The sequence below is a fragment of the Canis lupus genome, chromosome 12 (genome assembly GCF_011100685.1).
Source record: "Canis lupus familiaris isolate Mischka breed German Shepherd chromosome 12, alternate assembly UU_Cfam_GSD_1.0, whole genome shotgun sequence".
Taxonomy (NCBI): Eukaryota; Metazoa; Chordata; class Mammalia; order Carnivora; family Canidae; genus Canis; species Canis lupus.
The window spans coordinates 4332717-4353579 of record NC_049233.1 but is presented as its reverse complement, the minus strand read 5'-3'; the positions used below and the strand labels follow the sequence as shown (position 1 = coordinate 4353579).

The 20863-nt window shown below is 41.3% G+C and overlaps 1 protein-coding gene across 12 annotated transcripts in view; it reads right to left on the bottom strand.

Moving 5' to 3' along the window:
• Positions 1 to 20863, bottom strand: part of ANKS1A (ankyrin repeat and sterile alpha motif domain containing 1A) — a 179076-nt gene that overhangs the window by 98118 nt on the left and 60095 nt on the right. For 9 of the 12 annotated variants that reach the window (XM_038553806.1, XM_038553802.1, XM_038553803.1 and 6 more), the window contains 3 exons: positions 8047 to 8127; positions 6134 to 6290; positions 4156 to 4218 (listed from right to left, as the gene is read on the bottom strand). In XM_038553806.1, coding sequence (XP_038409734.1) covers positions 4156 to 4218; positions 6134 to 6290; positions 8047 to 8127 — 301 coding nt within the window. The remainder of the gene's footprint in view (positions 1 to 4155; positions 4219 to 6133; positions 6291 to 8046; positions 8128 to 20863) is intronic. The other 3 variants (XM_038553805.1, XM_038553809.1, XM_038553810.1) reach the window with 1 other exon arrangement.

Sequence of the window (20863 nt, the reverse complement as noted above, 5' to 3'; positions counted from 1 at the left end):
ACACAGGCCATTATAATGAGCTCTTCCTACCTGCTCCCCTTTGAACGGGACAACTATCAGGGCAGGAAGCCACTAAGTGTTGATTCAGGGACCCAAAGGAAGGGAGGATTCCAAGGAAGTACAGATTTGTCATGACCTGGAATCTTCCTCTTTCACACCTACCAAGTCACACCACAGGTGCTCACCATATACCTCAAGAGTTCCCAGAATCATATTACTATGTATTTGGACTGAGGAAGGAGACTAAGATCAAATACCCCAATTTTCCCCAAGGTCTTTGCACAAACTCTCCATTCCTGCCCATCTTGAGGATACTCACTTTCATTTCTCCTTGCTACAGTTAGTACCTCTAAGAAAAAAGATACCAATATACTTTACATATGGAGACCCCATTTAACGTGTAAATCCGTTATATTTCTGCATTGTCTACGTCTATTTATCTAACATATGCATAAACTACAAGCAATAGAAAACTATACAGAAACATTTGGTGGCTTTTCTCGTCTTGAAACTATTCTATTTTTTTTTTTTTGAAACTATTCTAAACCATCACTTCCCAGTGCTTAGATTTTAGCCCAACTGTACTCTTGTCCACTGTTGATAAATACTTAAGTTAGAAACAACAGAGATCTCTGTAGCAGCAGAGGTATAGGTTTCAGAAATATACTAAAATTGGAACAAAAGGACAAACTGGGCCTCCTGAAATTTAGCAGACAAAGGAGAAACGTGAGAACAGAGTCCACATGGAAGAAGAGTTAGACTTACTCTGCAGTGCTCTGGAAGGCAGAACCCTAACCAACAAGATGGAATGTTTAAGAAGACAGGTATCAGTCAAGTATAAGAAACCAAAATCAGTAGAATCCAAAAAGATGCTGCCAAGTGGTAAGCCTGGTCGTTACCAAGAGAAACAACCAACCAGATGAAACAAAGGGTAGATGGCTCATCTTTCAGGTGAGAGAAGAGGATTCCTATTCCGGATGGAAAGTTGGCCTAGATCAGTAGCTCTCAAACTGGCTTCATCCTGGAATTACATGAGTGCTTAAAAGTAACTAAGTCCCCAGGCCTGCCAAGGTAGCACCTCAGAGGGTAAAGCCCAGGAAGATTGTTATTAAAATGCTTACCAACCTAGCAGGTACCAACTTGACCAAGCAATCATCTATCATGGTAAAAAGCAAGACAAACTGACATCATGTGCCTTGTGACGTGAAGGAAGGATATAACATCACTCCTGTGGCATTCCTGAATCTAAACTGTCAATGTTGGGGGTCTCTGTGGCAAATGGTTAGCGTGTTTAGCTGTTACTGAAAGGTTGGTGGTTCGGTCACAGCCAGAGACATAATGTTTGTATTTCTTAGTCATGAAACACTAAGAAGGGTGAAAGAATTGTTCCAGATTATATATGATCCTAGGTTGTATCCTGGGCCAGGAAAAAAATTGCTCTAAAGGATATTATTGGAGAAACTGGTGAAATCTGAACACAGATTCTGTATTAGATTCTAGTATTCTATCAATGTTGAATTTTCTGATTTTGATAACTGTACTGTGATTACACAAGTGAATGCCCTTGTTTTTAGGAGACACATGCTGAAGTTCCAAGGTTAAACAGTCATGATGTCATGACTAAGTATCAAACAGTTCATCATCAACTATAGCAACAATATACATATATGTTTGAGAGAGAAAACATGCATGCAAATGTGATAGAATGTTAACAACTGGTGAACCTAGGTGAAGAGTACAATGCAGTCTACTGAATCATGCTTGCAACTTTATGTAAATTGAAAATTTTTTCAAGATAAAAAGTTTTACAAAAGCTTCAGGTGCAACCAGATAAGCTCACCAGAATGTGGAGGCAATTGGTCAAGACAACTTCCAGGTCTCTTCCAGCTCTGAAACTTAATTATTTTTAAGTGTGCAGGAAAATAGATCTAAAACCAAGTTGACTATTGCTCATCTTATGATATTCAGAGTAAGTTAAAATTATTTTTAAAGGGGGCAAATAAACAATTTTAGTAGTTGCACCTTAGCTATGAATGACCTACATTTTGGACTGATTTATGCTGAGTTGCTGAAAAAGAAAAGGCTCCATATGTCAAAGAAGATGAAAGCTCATGAAAACCACCTCTGCTCCCAGAACTCCTAATTTCTACAGGTGCCTGAATGGACTTAGCACACAAAACAATTCCCAGACACAATCTAGGTCAATAAAAACCTGCAAATTAGGATAAAACCTAGTGAAGTTAGAGTCAAACTAGCTCAAGGAGAATTTGCATTTGTAGTAAAATCCAAACAACTTTATCTCTTTGTGCAGTTTGTATCATTTGGTCTTTGCGGGGTGGGAGGGAGGCAAAGGGCAGTATTTTCAGAAAGAGAAGTATGCTCTTATTCCATTTAGACCAATTTTCTTTTTTGTGTGGGAAATCAAGGGGTAAGAAAATGTGCTTTTAAGAACCAAAGGCCTACCCTTTAATCAGAGCTTTAGAAGCTAACTGAACTAACCACCGAGTGGGAAAACAATCACTTCAAGGTGCCTCCCCACAAAACAAAACCCTAAATAGACTAATTGAGCAATGTTTCATTAAGCTTCAACCCACCAGTAACAAAGAACAAATTCCAAAGTGCCGTTTCAGAAATACCACAAGGTATATACCCTTTAAAAGTCAGATTTCAAATATTACTAGTTACTAGATAGTTGTACTTAATGTACATTCTCTTATTTTTAACTTCAAATTAATCCAGCAAGGTAGACAGATAGTACACTGCACTTTACAGAAGAGGAAACTGAGGCTTACAGAAATGTAACTTATAGAAGTCAACAAAACCAGTAAGCAGTAGCACAGAATTCAAACTTAGGCCTGACTTGAAAGGCTGTGACATTTAAGAGTTTTCTCCTCTACTACACTATGTCCCAAAAAAGAAGAAAACAAAGTATCTTCCTATTTTGAATATTAGAAAACAGAATTTATAGAGAAAGGGCCAAACAAAAGCTAATGGATTCCACTATTCCCAAACTGCTTATCTGCCATTCCCATCAAGGCCAGACAGCTGAATAAATGGCCCACAGAAGCTGTGGAGATCCAGCCCACGGGGAGGTCCATTTGCTAAATCAGTATTTCTTAAGGAATATCTGCCTTGTATCTGGCAACATGCAGAAGTACCTTATGTTTCTCTTCCCTGAGGTTACTATATTCAGAGCAAGGGAAAGGAGCTAATGTGAATAATGCACTGACTCAACCAAACTCCAGACTGATGCCAAAAAGCAAACCTCAACGTGAATGGTTCAGATCAAAACCAGCAGGTGAGAGCACTGAGGAGAGAGGCTAACCATTACCAACGCACAAGCTCTGCCTCTTGATGTGGCCAAGGCCAGAGGGGCTGAGCCGTTCATCACCAGGCCTACCAGGCCACTACTCTCCCCAGCCTCACAAGGAGGGAGACTTGAGGCCAGTGCCCTGCTTGACCCTGTGACTTCCTTTTCTATTTCAGAGCCCTTCCAAGGGCCAAGAATGAGCAAGCAGTGAGAGAAGCTAATGGCTGGGGAGAAGCAACTGAGGCTTTCAAGTCCTAGGAAGAAAGGCACGAACTCTAGGAAATATGGAGGGAGTCACAAGGGACAGCTTTTAAGAGTAAAACAAGAGTCACCATATCCCTTCCCCAACATCTCCACTACCAGCTATTGAAAATTAGATTCTACGTTAAAAGAAATAAAGCAGAGGAAAAAAAAAAAAAAAAGCTAATCCAGCAAGTACAATTTAACCATTTTTCTATGCTTATTAAAAAGCTAATGTGTTTGACATTTCTTAATTGAATTTTTCTTTTTTGAATTTAAATGAATTTAGCAATCACAATGGTAAATTATGTGTATATTATGGTTCCTTCTCTTTCCCCATTTCGGCCATTTCTAAGCTCTTCAGACATTCTAGGAAAAGCACCCAACCTTTCCAGAATTAGCATGGGTTTTAAAAATAAAGCCCAAACCCACTGAAGCTGCACTTTCCCATTCCCAGACAAGCCAAAAGCAGATGGGCCGAAGCAGACAATAGCCAGGGTGATGATGAGGAGCCTGAGTGGACAAGAGTAGAAGCCAGAGAGGACCAAAGAGGGAGCGCAGCTTGGAGAAATGATGCAGAGAAATCCTGGCAGCAAAGTACACACCTTGGCATTGATATAAGGGTCAAAGGGGCCGTACTTTTTGAATTCTTTGATCTCAAGAGTATTCTATAAAAAGGAGAGGAAAAGAAAATGTGATGATAAAATGGATGAAATATATCAAAGCAATGCCCAGCTCCGAGGGGGCCCAACATGAGAACAACTCGGATCTGCCTTCTGGGTGCCTGGAAAGGAAGTTAATGGGGAAGGCAGGTTTGAGGGCACAGCACTCATCACCCCCTCTTATCCAAGCATCCAACTGGAACCACATTAATGGTTTTTAAATAGATCAATGTGGTACTACTATCTCGAGCCATTAGGTTCTTCCAGCTATTGCAAACGTCTTGCCCAGCCCCTGCCCCACCCACCTGCCTGTCAGATACTCAGAACACTGGGCTGGTGTCCCACCTATCAACAGGATACTCCAGGGGGGAGGCAGCTGTGAGCAGGACAAGCTAGCACATTCAAGTGGTTCAAAAATCCAAGCAGCTGTGTTCCAAGGCAAAAGTGAGCAAAGACAGGATTAGAAATGGTTGCCGAAAATTTCTTAAACGAGAAGGACTTAATGGGTGTTTAACACCCATTAATAGTTTGTTTAACATTGAGGAATATTAGATTAAAAGCAAACCTCCTTGTACATTTCCTCCAGATAGGAGAAATTATAATCACTTTAGCCAGGAGGAGTAAAACTGCATTTAGATTCTAAAGCTGCAATTCTAGAGACAATTTTCATTCTTAAAAACATCCTCATCAATGATCTTAAATTTCTGTGGCTTACCTATCCAGAAAAAACAGCCTGAGAGGGGAGAGGGAAGCTGATTAACAGCTACAAACACACAATCTCCAAATTGAGAGATTTGGGCACATTGCTTTAATTTTCTTAAACAACTCAGAGTAAAGCTCCCCTTCTGAGTCAGTCATGCTCTTAACAGCTCAATGAGAATGTGCATAGCCTTGCTGATAGGTGGGCTCGCAAGAGTGATTTCCTATTTTTTGAGGAATAACCTTGATCTAATCCTACAGGTAATGTAACAATCTCCTCTCAGCAAAGTCATTAGGAGAATAGTCCCGAGCTCACTGAGAAAGAGCAGCATCTCTCTCATTCAAGCAACTAAAAAAAGTACCTGCTTTAGTTCAGAGCACAGAGGAACACAGAATGGCTTGTCACACACAGAAAGCCCACCTCCTCTCAAAGGGACACATGATCTCAGATCCAAACTACAGGAAACGATATTTTATCAGAGGACTGTCTAGAACTTGCATTATGGAAGTAGAACTTTTTCCAAAGGAATCAATGTAAAAAAGAGGAAGTATGGTCTCAGAGTACCTAATCCATGGCCATTTTAAGGTATTTTTGCTCAAATGCTGTCTTTTTTATTTTCTAAGAATTATCTCTGCTTTGTCAAAGCATGGTCACTCTGAAGTTGACATGACACTCTGAAGTGTAAATGATTTTCACTCTGCTGAATTACCTCTGACCTCTGAGGTTACTCAGATGTTTTTGTGAGTTCCTTTTTCAGTCCCGGTACAAGTCTGTCCACTTCTGCCAGCTGTGATGTAGGTAAGACAACAGCATGGTCCACAGAGCACTGATACATACTGGGAGGATTGCTATTTACTGGCTAACGTTGCACTGCCATGTGAATGGTCTAAACACAATGTATAATTAATTAAGCCTGCAGGTTTGCAATGGCCTCTAGGCAATTTTCCGGGATTTGCATTATTTCCCATTTTGCATGTGAGGTATTTAGATCTTCATTATAGCATGACTCCAAACCTGCACAATGTAAATGCATGTAAAATGCATCCTTGGGGTTTAAGATCTCCCTGGTGCACTCACAAGCATAGTGCTGGGATGAGGGGAACCATTTGTAGGGCCTGGAAGAGCTGGTTCCCTGAGATCTGTGCTATGGAACTGAAACAGTGCTAGGCCCACCACGGTCGGGCTATCACCGAATGGAAGAACACTTCTCTTCCTTCCAACCTGTTCGTTGACTCTGGTGTGTGAGGGCCCTTGATGGATGAGCAACCGCACTATCTGGGCATCTCCTTTCCAGGCTGCCAAGTGCAGAGGGTAACAGCCTTTAGAATCAGCCACGTTGGTCAGCGCATCGTTCCTCAAAAGAACCTCAACCACATCCCTAGAAGGCAAAAATCAATGATGAGTTTGCAGAACAGCGCTTCACATGTGAGCAGCATGAAGCCCTTTCAGATACTAGCTCACTTGGCCCCCTTCTACCTGAGCTCATCACCCAGTCTCCTCCTTTTATTCCATGAGCTACATGTACAGCTGCTGATATGCAGCTGAAACATCTTGAGCCAAACCGATACTGCCTATCACCTCCTCATTTCTCTAGGTTTTCTAGACAATCCATCTATATTCCATTATTTTGAATATGTCTGGTCCCCTTGTCTAAACCTTGCAATGTTTCCTTGCTTGTGATGTTTAAACAGCATATGGGGATAAAATTTACATAAAGGTAGTCATGCAAAACAAGTATCATTATTCACCACATCATTCAGAGCATTTGGTTATGTGGGAGCTAAGAGCAGACAGGCAGAGCAGAATTAAAGTCGCTGCAAACATAAGCCAGACACATATGGTATCATTTGATACATCCAGAAAGAAGGGGTTGGCTTTCTTAGTGGTGACACCGCTAATGAAGCAGATACAAATGTATAATTATTTCCATGTGCATGGGGTCAAAGAAAACCCCCACTGTAAACAAAAACAGCATCTGGAGATAAACTTGGCTAACAAGCCCTAGTCACTTAAGTTCAAGATTCGCTTTAATTTGGGTGACCCCACTAGTTATTGAGTGGGTTGGGAGGGTTCACTACAGAGTCCTTGTTAGCTTTGTCGAAGATGGCCAGAGAGAAGACATAATGAGCACATCTGATATATTTCAGAAAAGTTTCATGTAGGAGGAAACAATCATCACCTCTTTTTGGCACATCAGAGTCCATTAGGCTGGGCCAAATACTGTACAAGTGATACAGAATATCACAAGGTGGCAAGCACCCTGCTCCTGGCTCAACAGAATCTAAAAGGGTTCCAATAATCCCTCCTTATAAAAATGAAACTTCTTTGTATCTCCTAGAGCATGATGCCTCAAACTCTCCTTATCACCCTCTACACTACTGCACTCTGGTTTCCATTCTTCCAAGTCCTGGCAATTCTACTCAATGTCCTCCACTACAGTGCCTGCCCTTGGGCTGAGCCATCACATTCTCTCTCATTTGGAGGACAGTGCCCTCTGGAAAAGGCTGCCAAACCATTTATACCTGTGTCATCTTCTTTTAGACTTCCTCCCAAAGCACAGCTTCTCCAGAAAACTTTCTGTAGAAATCCCACCCAACAACTACTAACCAACACCTAAGAGAATTAAATAGGCCGTATGATTTAGGTATTTTTCTCCTTAAAAATGGTCCTTTGTTTACAAGGCTAACTGTACGAGGGAAGAATGGCAAGCAAAAAGACAGAGTAAATAAATAACTACTTTAATAGGAGGGACGTTTCTTATGACCACTTAATCTATTTTCAGGTTACAAAGGTGCTGGTTACCTAAGAGATTATCCAGCACCTTTATGATCTGGCTGCCCAAATATGACCTTTATATTCAGATCATCATGTAGCCCTGCACCATTTTCCAAGTAGAAAAGGACAAACAGAAGAAAAGGTAAAACTTAGCTTTTGAAGTTTTTTAAGGGGTGGAGTAGGATGCTTAAATTATACACTAAAAGAGACTCAGAAACTCTGGTTGGACTGAATTTAGTTTTGTTTTTCCCCTGTTCCTCAACACTACTGCTTGGTAATTCTTTATAGAAACCCAAAAAGACCACCAAAAGGCCTGGGTTCTAGAGAGTAGGACAAGAATATAGCACATTAATACTTACTTATGGCCATTCAAAGCAGCATGGTGTAGAGGTGTATAGCCAGTGCTGTCAACACAGTTCACATTTGGCCCTCTCCAGATGCTATAGAGGTGGGGGGAAAAAAGACTGAAGTCACAAACCAAATTTAGAGCCAGCTAATCGCTTAGAAAATAATTCTCTGTGGTGTTTAACCAAACCAGTTACATCCACATGACTTCTGATAAAGGACAGTAGCTATTTACTACAGAAATGCACAACACCAAGGATACACAATTGTTTGCTGAACAGGGTGTCAGGTGTCAAGATAATAGTGTCATCATTTAAGAGCTTGCTCTTCGGTACCCTTCTCATCTTTTTTTTTTTTTAATTTTTAAAAAATTAAATCCATTTCTCTTCATATGTTTGAATTCTGCTCCATGACAAGCCATTGAAGTGTTACATCTTCTTTTGTGCATTTTCCTCTAAGTAAACTCTACCCACAACGTAGGGCTCAAACTCACAACCCTGAGAGGAGTCACATGCCCTCTACCAACTGAGCCAGCCAGGCACCCCATGTACCCTTCTCATTTTTAACCACATTATTCACTCAGTCTGGGACTTGTGCCTCTGAATACTCCCAGGATTGTAAAAACAGTTCATTGAAAGATCATCAAAAATAGCACAGAATCAACCATTCAGTCACAGGTATTTAATACCAAGCTCTGCACTGGTGACCGAAGACTTAAGAGAGACTTCAACACAGACCTACAGATAATCTGGATGACTTAACCAGCAAGAACCAAGATGAAAGAATCCACATTAATAAAAGCATCAGGACGTGTGTTAAGATGCAAGAGACAATGGGTCTTTCCTTTGTAAATGTCTTATTGTTAAAAAGAAGAGTAAAAAGATCTATAATTTGAATGCTTTATTTGAATCAGAAAAACTATGGGGATGCCTGGGTGGCTTAGTGGTTGAGCATCTGCCTTTGGCTCAGGGTGTGATCTCAGGGTCCCAAGATCGAGTCCTACATTGAGCTTCCTGCATGGAGCCTGCTTCTCTCTCTGCCTCTGTCTCTGTCTCTGTGTGTGTGTGTGTGTGTTTCTCTCATGAATAAATAAAATCTTAAAAAAAATACTGTACTATGAAAGCTGAAGTGTCATCTAACTTAATCCTCAAAGCCTTAATTTTTACCTCTGTTTCGCACCTTACTGCACTGCCAGAGCAGCTTTTTTTTTTTTTTTTTAAGAGGGGGGAAGGAGAGAACCTCAAGCAGGCTCCCTGCTCAGTGTGAGCCCGATGCAGGCTTGATCTCATGATGGTGAGATCAGGACCCAACCAAAATCAAGAGTCAGATGCTCAATTGACTGAGCCACCCAGAGGCCCCTTGGCCAGAATTTCCAAAATAATATTAAATAGCAGAGGACAGTCTTGTTTTGTTCTTGCTTTTAATGAATGTCTCTACTGTTGGCAGTTGGTTTGAGATACTCTGTAACATGTAAAGTAAGTATCTTATTTTTTTAAAAAAAGATTTTATTTATTCATTTGACACAGAGAGAGAGAAAGAGAGAGAGCGAGCGAGCACAAGTATAGGGGAGAAGCAGGCAGAGGAAGAGGGAGAAGCAGGGAGCAGGGAGCCCAATGTGTGGCTTGATCCCAAGACCCTGGGATCATGATTTGAATCAAAGGCAGATGCTTAACCAATTGAGCCACCCAGGCACCCCAGAAGTATCTTTTTTTTCCTTTTAAAAATGTTATTAAAAATAGTCATTTAGGGGTGCCTGGCTGACTCAGTCAGCAGAGCATGTGACTCTGGATCTCAGGGTTGTGAGTTTAAGCCCCACATAGGGTATAGAGATTACTTAAAAATAAAAAAAAAAAAAACACTTTTAAAAAAATAGTTAATTTAAATGCATTTTCTGCATCTGTAACAATAATCCCAGTTTTTCTACATTTAACCAACTAACATGTTGTTATCAATAGGTTTAATACTGAGCCATTCTTTCATTCCTCTAATTTGGCCATTATCTATTATGTCTATCTTGGTGAACTGTACTTAAGAGTGTCTACTTAAGAGTATTTTAATTAGGATTCTCACAACTGCATTCATAAATGAGGCTGATCTAAAGTTTTTGTTTGGGAGGCCCTGGGTGGCTCAGCGGTTGGGTGCCTGCCTTTGGCCCAGGGTGTGATCCTGGAATCCCAGGATAGAGTCCCGCATCGGGCTCCCTGCATGGAGCCTGCTACTCCCTCTGCCTGTGTCTCTGCCTCTCTGTGTGTGTGTGTGTGTGTGTGTGTCTTTCATGAATAAATTAATAAAATATTTAAAAAAATAAAGTTTTTGTTTCTTGTGGTATGGCTATTGGATATTAGTATTAGGTCTGGGTCACAGATCAGCTGGGCAGCCATCTACCCATTTCTATATTCAGGAATCATTATTAGCATAGAGCACCTAAATCATAAAGAATTACCAGTAAAACCATTTGGGCCCAAAGCCTTTATGCTTAGATGTAGGACACAGCATTAGTTATAACAATAAATTTTGGAAATAGCCCAAAAGTCCATCAATAGAGAAATGATTATGATAAATAACTAAGGAATATAGTAGAACATCACACTGATATCACAATTTATATTGCTATGTAATAAGAAAGAAAAGAGATTATAATATGATGTTAAGGAGAAAAAAGAAACAAAACTATTAATACCATATAGAAAGAAACTATCCGGGAAACTGACCAGGATACTGGATTCAGTACACAAGTTTACTCCATTCCTATCTAAAGTTCTATGAAGTATAGAAACAAGTCCCACCCTACACCACAGATGGATAGATGATAAGACAGACAAACAGGTAGATTCAGGCAAGAAAAAGAGAAAGACTCATCAAGTAACTGACAATGTTGAGGAATTCCTAAAAAGCAGAAATTAGACAAGGTCTGATCTACAGAGGTACAGCCTAGAAAAATGAAATTAAAATAATCACACTCTACGGCATCTGGCTGGCTCAGTCAGTAGAGCATGTGACTCTTGATCTCAGGGTTATGAGTTTGAGCCCCACACTGCGTTTAGAGATTACTTAAAATTAAAAAACTAATCACACACTGCTTTTCACCAATCAGACTGACAATAAAATGAGAATAACAGTATTTATAAAGATCAGGAAAACAAGCACTCTTATATACCACTGGTATGAGTTTGAATTGGTGAATTCCTCTGGGAAGACAATTTGGCAGCATCCGCCAAACCAAAAATAGGTATTCAGTTTGAGCCAGCATTTCCACTTCCTGGCAACTATTCAACAGAAATACTTGTACACATGCACAAAGATATTTGCTTATAAAGGACTGCTTCACTGTGAAAGCAAAAACTACAAACTTCATGTCTGTCAACAGGTGGGCAGTTATATACCAGGTATGCCCATATGATGAATTATTACATAACCATTAACAATAAGAACCACAACAAAGGGGAAAAAACAAGTTGGGACTATGTGTCCTGACACAGAAAAATTTCCCAAAACATACTGTGTTATGGGTAAGCAAAAAAAAAAAAAAAAAGTAGTCATTGTGTAGTACACAAAATATGAGTCCTTGCTTTAGAAGTATGAATGTACATACACATATAGGGTGGAGAGTGATGGGAAAAGTGGTTGCCAAGAGTTGACAGTGGTTACCAAGGGTAAGGAAATGTGTATTGGGGGACACTACAGATGGTGAAGAGAGATTCTCATGTTCTGCTCTGTATTTCAACACACTGTTTAAAACACAATGAGAAATGCATTCATGTGTTTTTATACTAATAATTTTTTAAAAGAGGGGAAAGAAACTATGCACAGGGAAAAGAGAACTGTTAATAATAAGTGGTTATATATGTGTGACCTGGGTCACTTTAATGAGCATGTCTACATTAGGTTTAAAATCTTAAGATAAATTTTAAGTGAAAAGAGAAGATACGTATGCTTTAGTATCCAGGTTATTTGTTGATTGTCAATTAAGGATGCTGGTAACAGCGTCAGGAGCCTGAGGTACATCCTGGCATCCCTATCCTCCATTGAGCTTGGATTCGTACAGCACTTTCCAAGCAAAGAATTAAAAGCAATTATATCTCTTTGTCACATGTATATGATAACCTCATTTTCTAAACCAAAAATTGTATGCCTGTACCTGACAATGAGAATGATAGAAAGTGAAATGGGTCTGGAAATCTAGGATGTATGATTTTCATACTCATACTCATTTTCAAAGTGACCCACCAGACAAAACATCGTCATTCTATTAAGAAATAGATGACACACTTAGAATCAAAAAACAAATAATTGGCCCCAAATCGGTGGCAGATCCCAAACTTCACATTTGGAGTCTGGCATTTGGCCACACAAGGACTTTATGACCTAACTGGGATGACAAGAGGACATAAAGATGTCGTAGTACAAGGCTGGAATAACAATCCAACAGCAAGATGACTGGAATAAACCAACAGGAGTTGGGAAAAAGAAAATACCAGTACTGGGTCAGGTGGTCAGGAGCACAGGTCTGTGGGCTCTGAGGACTCGTTCAGGAACCTGTTAGCTCCACAATGATCTCAGTCCAGGTCCCAAAATAACCTGAATATAAGACTTAAACTGCCCTTGCTTTTAACAGAAAGGCAGGACTGAGCAAGCTTTCTTTCACTCTCTAACACCTACCTCCATGTCTCTGGTCTAGAGGTGGTTACCCTTGTATATCCCTAAAAACAATTCCAAAGGACAAGGAAGAAAGAAAAAGACTTCCCTGCATAAAGCTGCAACATCTCCAACTAATAAGATCTTCCCCGCCTCCCCTGCTTTTTTCCCTAACTAGCATCTCCTCTGAATATCCATCTAGAAATTTGGGCGAATGGGGAATATATTAAATAACATCTAAATGAAAACAGAGAACTGAATCTCTCTGCTTAGAATTTTCGCTTCACACAGGATGGTAGTAACATCCCCCTCCACCCAAGTTTCTTCCTTTATGGCAGCCCAAGAAAGAGCTATTTACAGTCTGGGTCTTCCTCTCTATCACAGCTGTCCTATTAGGTTTTTCTGATAGTAAATACCAAAGGGTTGTTCACCAATAAACAAAAGCAAAATACAATGCACCAAGAAAATGGGTGGCGTGACAGAGGGACAGTCCAGGAGATTCTGAAACCAAGTCTAACCTGTATAGATCGTACAGAAATGCAATTGCTGCCCTTGATTTGTAAAACAAACCCTCACACTACCCTTGATGGGTCTTAGAAGAGTGCCAGTGACCCTGAATGAAGCAACTATAGTACCCAGGCTAAGAGTTGAGGCTCTGTAGTTAGCTACCTCTGCCACTTGTCAGTTGTAGGACAAGTCCCTTAATCCTTCAAATCTTGTTCTGCATCTGTTAATTCTTCTGTGATAGGCTCCCCAGGACTTAACTGGCTCATGAAAACGAGAACTGGTTTGAACCAGTTTAATAGTATTAGGGTTGAGAAGCCTAAGCTGTGTCACAGCAACCCAACCACACAGACAGCAAGTCTTGCCTTCTGGGACTCAGAAGTGCCTACATTTGGGATGGCATCTAAAGACACTGGAGAGGGCAAGGAAGAATATGGCTGATGAGAACCTGTGGCCTTTGAGTCCCACCTGAAAGGCCTCTCTCCATCCATTTACAAACTGACTACACATTGATCCATGGCAGGTGGCATGCTGGCTCTGGAAGTAGTGATGAAGAAGAACAGGCCAGCCATATAGACACAGTCCACTCTCTACAGTGGGACAGGTGCTGACGGAGGGCCTGCTCATGAGGCTACTTTGCATGTATTCAATAGATAAGTGAAGTGGGCCTCTATGTGCCGGGCCCTGTTCCATGGCCTGGAAATGCAAATGGGAAAAGACAAAGTCTCTGCCTTCATGGATCTTGAATCTAGAGGGAGGTAGAGTGAGCAAATAAACAAATAAATAGAAATATGGTGGTGGGTAATGATAAGTACCATAAAGAAACAAAGCAAAGTAAGAGAATAAAATGTGACAGGCTGACAATTTAAATAAGGCTGACAGGCTCAGGAAAGACCCCATTAAGAAGGTGAACCTCGGAGAAGAGATGTGAATGAAGGGAAGAAAGGTGCAGTGTGTGTGTTGGGGAGGACAGGTAGAGAAAACATCATATGCAAACAGCCTGAGAAGGAGCAGGCTTGATGTGTAACTGGAGAGCAAGGAGGAGCAGGGGGCTCTGAGTGCAGGGGGCTCTGAGCGCAGGGATCAGGCTCACAGAGGCCACCCAGGTGAGTTAAGGTCAGCGAAGTAACCATAAGCACCTACTATACATCAGGCTTGGGGAAAGACACAAAGTCCACACTAAAGGAGAGGGGGAGCACTTTCAAAATAAGTCCAAACCATGGGGATCAAACACAAAATCTCTAAAAGGGAATCAGAGTTCCTTCAATTTGAATTAAGAGGTCCATTGATGACACCCATATTTATTTTTTTTAAAGATTTATTTATTTATGAGAGAGAGAGAGAGAGAGAGAGAGAGAGAGGCAGAGAACACAGGAGGAGGGAGAAGCAGGCTCCATGCCGGGAACCCAATGCGGGACTCGATCCTGGGTCTTCAGGATCACGCCCTGGGCCAAAGGCAGGCACCAAACTGCTGAGCCACCCAGGGATCCCCGATGACACCCATATTTAAAGGTACATATCGCTCTTCAGACCTAGCAAAACTCAGGCAAAAACCGGAAGTCTCTGTGAAATCAAGTAAGAACAGAAAATACATGGAGACACTCTATCCAGTACAGAAAGTGGCCCATTCAAATGTGCCCTCGCCCATGACACCTTTCCTGACTGCACTGGCTGATATTAATCTCACTCACCTCAGATTTTCCAGATCATCTATGGCAGCTTCACCACGGCATTTATCATTTTTGACCTTGAACTATTGTGAATTCTTTATGCTGCTCATCTGCACCATATATATATATTTTTAAAGATTTTATTTATTCATGAGACACACACACACACACACACACACACACACACACACACACACAGAGGCAGAGACACAGGCAGAGGAAGAAGCAGGCTCCATGCAGGGAGCCTGATGTGGGACTCGATCCTGGGTCTTCAGAATCAGGCCCTGGGCTGAAGGTGGTGCTAAACCGCTGAGCCACCCGGGCTGCCCTGCACCATATATTTTAAGCTCTTTAGGGAAATCCCTCATGTTTCCAAGAGCACAGAACTATGCAGGGAATTGACTTGGGGCCACCACTATGCAACTTCTAACACTGGGTTTTTACCAACCTGCTACCTAAATAGACAAGGTCTCTTTGCAGTAACAGACTTGCTACACCTAATCATTAAAAATGGCAACAGTCTCTTGATGGGACCATAAGAATACTGCATTTGAGATGTCTGTCCATAAAGTACAGAGAGAGAAGAACCATAGTTAGCACCAAAGTACCCAGCACATTTTCATCTGTGACTACTCCATGGAATCAGGTCTCAAGACCCAATGATACCCCATAGTGGTCTCTGCTGGCAGTAAGCTTGCTTCGTGTGGCTGCCCAGCTACTTGACTGCTTACTTTACACAAATAATGGCATCTCGATGCGCCAGCAGTGTTCAATCCAGTTTAATTCAATAAATGTTTATGCACTATCTTCCATATGCCAGGGTGCTACAGAGTCTCCATCCTTGAGTAGACTGGGGAAGTCACACAAGTAAACAAATGACAATACTGAACAGTGTGTGACATTCTGGGAAGGAAGTAGCTTACATACATACGCAAAGGGCAGCTTATAGGGAAATGGAAATATGAGAGGCTTTACAGAAGAGAAGATCCTTGGACAGAGCCTTAATGTTGAGAAGGAATCTGCCAGACAGAAGAAACAAAGAGGAAACACCTCAATTCACGGTCTCCCAAGTTGCCCCAGTTTGCTGGGGCAACACAAGTAACTGGAAGTGGCCGGAGCACAGAAGTGAAAGGATGGTGAATGCAAGCATGGAGAGGCAGGCAGAGCCAGCTATGAAAGGTCACGGAAACTACTGAAGTTTTGAGGAGAATCAGATGTATGTTTTAGAGAAATCCTTCTGTTAACAGCTAGGAGATGGGAACCTCAACAGCTAACTTGCTATTTACCATGCTGTTGTGATGGTCTTATATATTTCAGAATTTGAAAAAAAAAATCATTATGCTAAGCAGTTGTGTAGATGATGGAGAGGAAGAAGTGTGTGACTAGATCCAGGGAGCCTGGCTGGAAGTTAGCAATTCAGGCATGAAGTGAGGACCTGAATGAAGGCAGTCATAAGGAGGACAGAGGAAAAAGGATAGAATCAATGAAAAGAAAATCTGGTGGCTAAATCAGGGTAGGAGCATGAGGGTGGGTGAGAAGGGAAAAATTAAGAGCCAAATGAGAGTAAATTCGGGAGGAAAACCAGGGTCACTTTGTTTTGTGATGGTGATGTTGTCAGGTAGGGGAGAAGAAAAGAGGGGAGGGAGAGAAAGTTTGAACCAGATTATTCAGGGTTGAAATGGATTTGGACTCCCACACATAGATGTCTAGTCAGCAGGTGGGTCGATGAGGGTCCCGAATGCCCTGTGTTGGTTACGTAATTAATTTAAAATGATCATGTTCAAGTGTTTACCTGCATGTGTGTTCCCCACATTTGACCCCTACAACCATATTATGGAGTACCAAAGTACAGAGTGTTATTTCCATCTTTATAGGTAAGAAAACTGAAGTTCGAATGACCTGCTAATCATCATACAGCTAATTCATGCAGCCCTGAAACAAAATCCCATGTTTGACTGTCAGTGCATGTTTTTCCCAGTTTCTCCAGGATCTTGAACTTGACTGTTGAAACAACTTGGAGCTCTGTCCACCTCCTGTGCTAATTCTCAGGAGGTCAAAGGCTCTCAGAGTGCTAAGCCAGGAAAGGGCCTTCTCTAGCACAGCTCTATGAAGAGAGAGCAATGGCAATAAACATGAGGGGTAAGAGGTTCTGAGCAGTTTTCCATACAGTTTCATGAAGTCATTAAGGTCTAAATAGCAGTTTTTCTGCCAAAGGCCTTTGCTGTTTTCCTCTTTCAGTTATCCTAGCAAAGGCATATTTCTCTCTGAACTTGAAGTGGGGCTGGCAGTTTTTCAATATAATGAAACATTATCCAAAGCCAGTCTAATTTTAAAAAGACTTCATGTTACTCAAATTTGACACATCCTCACTAAAATGCCTTCTACATACTTAACTATTAAGGTTTAAACGAAGAGGTAACAAGGAGCCCCTGAAATCATCCCCAATGTCAAAGAAGCTTGTGATCTTTGGAAAAAGACACAGCTCACCAACATGAAGCAATTAGACACATAACTCCAGAAACAGTGCAACCTCCCCTAAAATCAAGTTAAGGGTGAAAAACTGAACATGTATTTTATTTCTGCTCACTCCTGAACCCCATTAAAATGCAAGTAAAAACCAACAAGGGACAGGAGAAAGAGAACAGTGAACATAAAATGTCAACATTTTTTGGAAAATGAAAAGTATAGAAGTTAGCAGAACTGAGAAAGTGAATCCCCGTGGCCATAAAAGGGGATGCCTTTTTTGCCTTCACACATACATAGCCTGGGAAGGCTCAGGGATTAGAGATACCAGGTGGTACATGAAGCCAGGGGTAAGGAGCAGTTAAAAACAAGAACTTGATACAAATTCTGTTTATATGGAGGTGTTAGAGCATTACATCTCTGGTTACATCTAGGGCAGCCAGTAGATGGTTACTCCCTGTATCCAGGCAGGAGAAGGTAGATCTGTTCTGTGAAGAAATTGAACTAGATGAGCTCCAGAGGTGGGGACATCAGGAACAGCAGAAGGCAGAGAAGCACGGTACTGAAAACAGAAACCCTAAAAGGAAGTCTATATCCTGAAGGATGTGATCTCAGCTCTGCTCCCAGAATGCTGGCAGCCCCACTCCCATCCCCAAACAGAAACTTGGAAGAGTCTTTCCTGCAGAAGCCAAAGGACTCCCTGGAAAAATTCAACAGATCCTGACTTTGGGGGATTCCCCATCAAAGCAGGTGGGTTCCTGCCCAATCACTCTATATGATATAAAACCTATCCTTGTCAAGTTCTTCCCACCTCTATACAGACCATGCAATTGGTTCTTTAGTGACTTGCTCTTAAATGAAAATGACAACCAAAGACATTTGAGGAGGGTGTTTAACATGAAATTAAACAGCACAAAACAGAATAAAGGGACTCAAAGGAATAGAAATCAGAAAACCAAATAAAATCTCAACCCAAAACAACAGCAGCAACAACAAACTATTATCACACAAAAACAGGACCAGAAAAAAACTGCAATAATCAGTGCAAAGTTTTTGGCAACTAAAAAAGGACAGCAGAAATAAAGAGCTAGAAGATACATCTGAGTAAGTCTCACAAAAAGTGTAACCAAAGAAAAAGATGGGAAATACAAGAGAAAAGATAAGCAGATTATAAGACCAAGAGTTCCAGAGAGAAGAGAAAAGCAGAAAGGAGAATATTATCAAAGACAAAACTTGAGAGATTCTCCTAGAACTGAAGGATACGAACTTCCAGTTGAGAGTCCATCCTATGCTCAGTACAATGAATAATTTTTAAAAAGACCCATCCCCAAGGAACACTGTGAAATTTCTGAATACATTTCAGAAGTCATGGGATAAAGAGAATACATTTTCCAGGAATAAAAAACAGTTGGCACACAAAGGATCGAGTGGCATCAGAATTTTCAATAGTATCTCTGGAAGCCATAAGACAAAAGAGTGATGATTTCAAAATTCAAGAGGTGAAATGATTTCCAACCTAGAATTCTATAGCAGACAAATTATCAGACAAGTATGAGAAGAGAATAAAGTTATTTTTAGACATGCCGGGTCTCAAATTTTACCTCCCACACACCTTTTATCAGGAAGCAACTCGAGGATATGCTTTACCAAATAAATGAGCAAACCAAGAAAGGGGAAAACAGACATCCAGGAAATGGGGCAAAAAAAAAAGGCAAAGGGGATCAGCCATGCAGCAAGCCTCAAGCGTGGCTAAAGGACGCAGGGCTCCAGAGGCCTGCCTGTAGGAGAAAAAGAAACTGATAAGATCTACAGATATGTCTGCCCGGGATGTGGAAAATAGCATTTAAGGATTTAAAAAATATGGTTGTAGTTTGGGAATTAAGAATGAGCTGGGCATAGGAAACTAGAAGACTGACAAGATAGGTAGTTAGTGGACTGTATAGGAAAAAAAAATCAGATTGTAGTATGCTAATTGGGCCAGCAGGTGAATAATACTAACAGCCATTATAATATCAACATAAACATTAGTTACTGCTATAACTAAAAATTGTGAACTATCTGATGGGTGAAGAGGCAGTGGATTAACACAGTGCAAGAAGGCTAAAACCTCTTCACAACAAAGACTGACAGAGGATGCCTAAAAGTTAAAAATCCAGAAACAACAGCAATAAGCATAATAATCCAAAATATGGATGATACAGCTACAGAGGGCTATGAGCTGGAAATGGTTACCGGAAAGGAACTCAGGTGTGTGTAAATGGCCTTCTGGTAAAAACGTCAGAAACAATTCTGACACTACATGACAGATTGGATAAGCCCTAATAAACTATGAAATGTATAATTCTGGTAACTGTGGCTTTTTGTGGCCATGTGTTTTATGTTTTGAGCACAATGAGAGGCAGTGACCTTGAAGGCTTTATTCCCTCATGAGGGAGAAACACCAGCAGAAAGGCAATGCTTCCTTTTAACTTCCCAGCTGACATGACTGACACCCTCTACCTTGGAAGGATGGCCTCCTTGGTCCACAAAGCCAGCAAAGAGTGCTCCTTTGCCTTCTGCCAAGAACAACGGTGTTCAGAAGAGACACACTGGTTACGTCCAGTGTTGCTCTCTACGGCATTCTATTCGGGGCCCTTCTGCTTCTAGACCACATACACACACATGTCAGCAAGTTGCATTATGGCAGGGAGACAGTCCTTGGACATTCACTGCAAGAATGGCTACTTTCTGAGGTAAGCCTAGCACTGCCTCCAATGTCTACAGCAGGGGGCCAGAATCTGAGCTGGCAGCATGAGGGGGTGCACAATGAAACTGCTGTCTCACTGTGGACTTGGACATGACACCTAGGAGGTATGCTGCCATGAAGCGAACGCCACTAAAGGAGTTCTCTGCTGTTACTATAATGTATTCAGAAGGATTGATGTATAAATGAAATTTTTCCAAGCCATAGCTCCCCCATGGTTTACACTATTACTTTGGGGCCCTTATCTTTTATTTGATTCAATTTACCTTGACATGGCTTCTTAACACTGTTTCTGTTCCATAGCTGCAAGAAAAGTTAGTACTAAACTGCATGAAAATGACCTCTAGAGTTCAAAATTCTGATTCGAACTGGCGAATCAGTCAATGCGTTCAGTCCCCGAGCAAGACAAACAGCTGTCACACTGTATGCTCTATGACAGCAGGGACTGTGCCTGTCTCGTGCCACCTTCCCAAGCAGCAACTACATAGTATCTGGAGCCCAGAAGGAAGAAAGAGAAATGCCATTGTGCTTTTCTAGGTACCTTGCAGTAAATGAGACCAAGTCCCTGCTCTAAAGAACTTCAGAGACACAGAAACAAAAAGTATAATGCAATGTGATTTGTGTTATAAAAGAACTGTGCGGGGGATCCCTGGGTGGCTCAGGGGTTTGGCGCCTGCCTTTGGCCCAGGGCGTGATCCTGGAGTCCCCGGATTGGATCGAGTCCCACGTTGGGCTCCCGGCATGGAGCCTGCTTCTCCCTCCTCCTGTGTCTCTGCCTCTCTCTGTGTCTATCATAAAAAAAATAAATAAATAAAT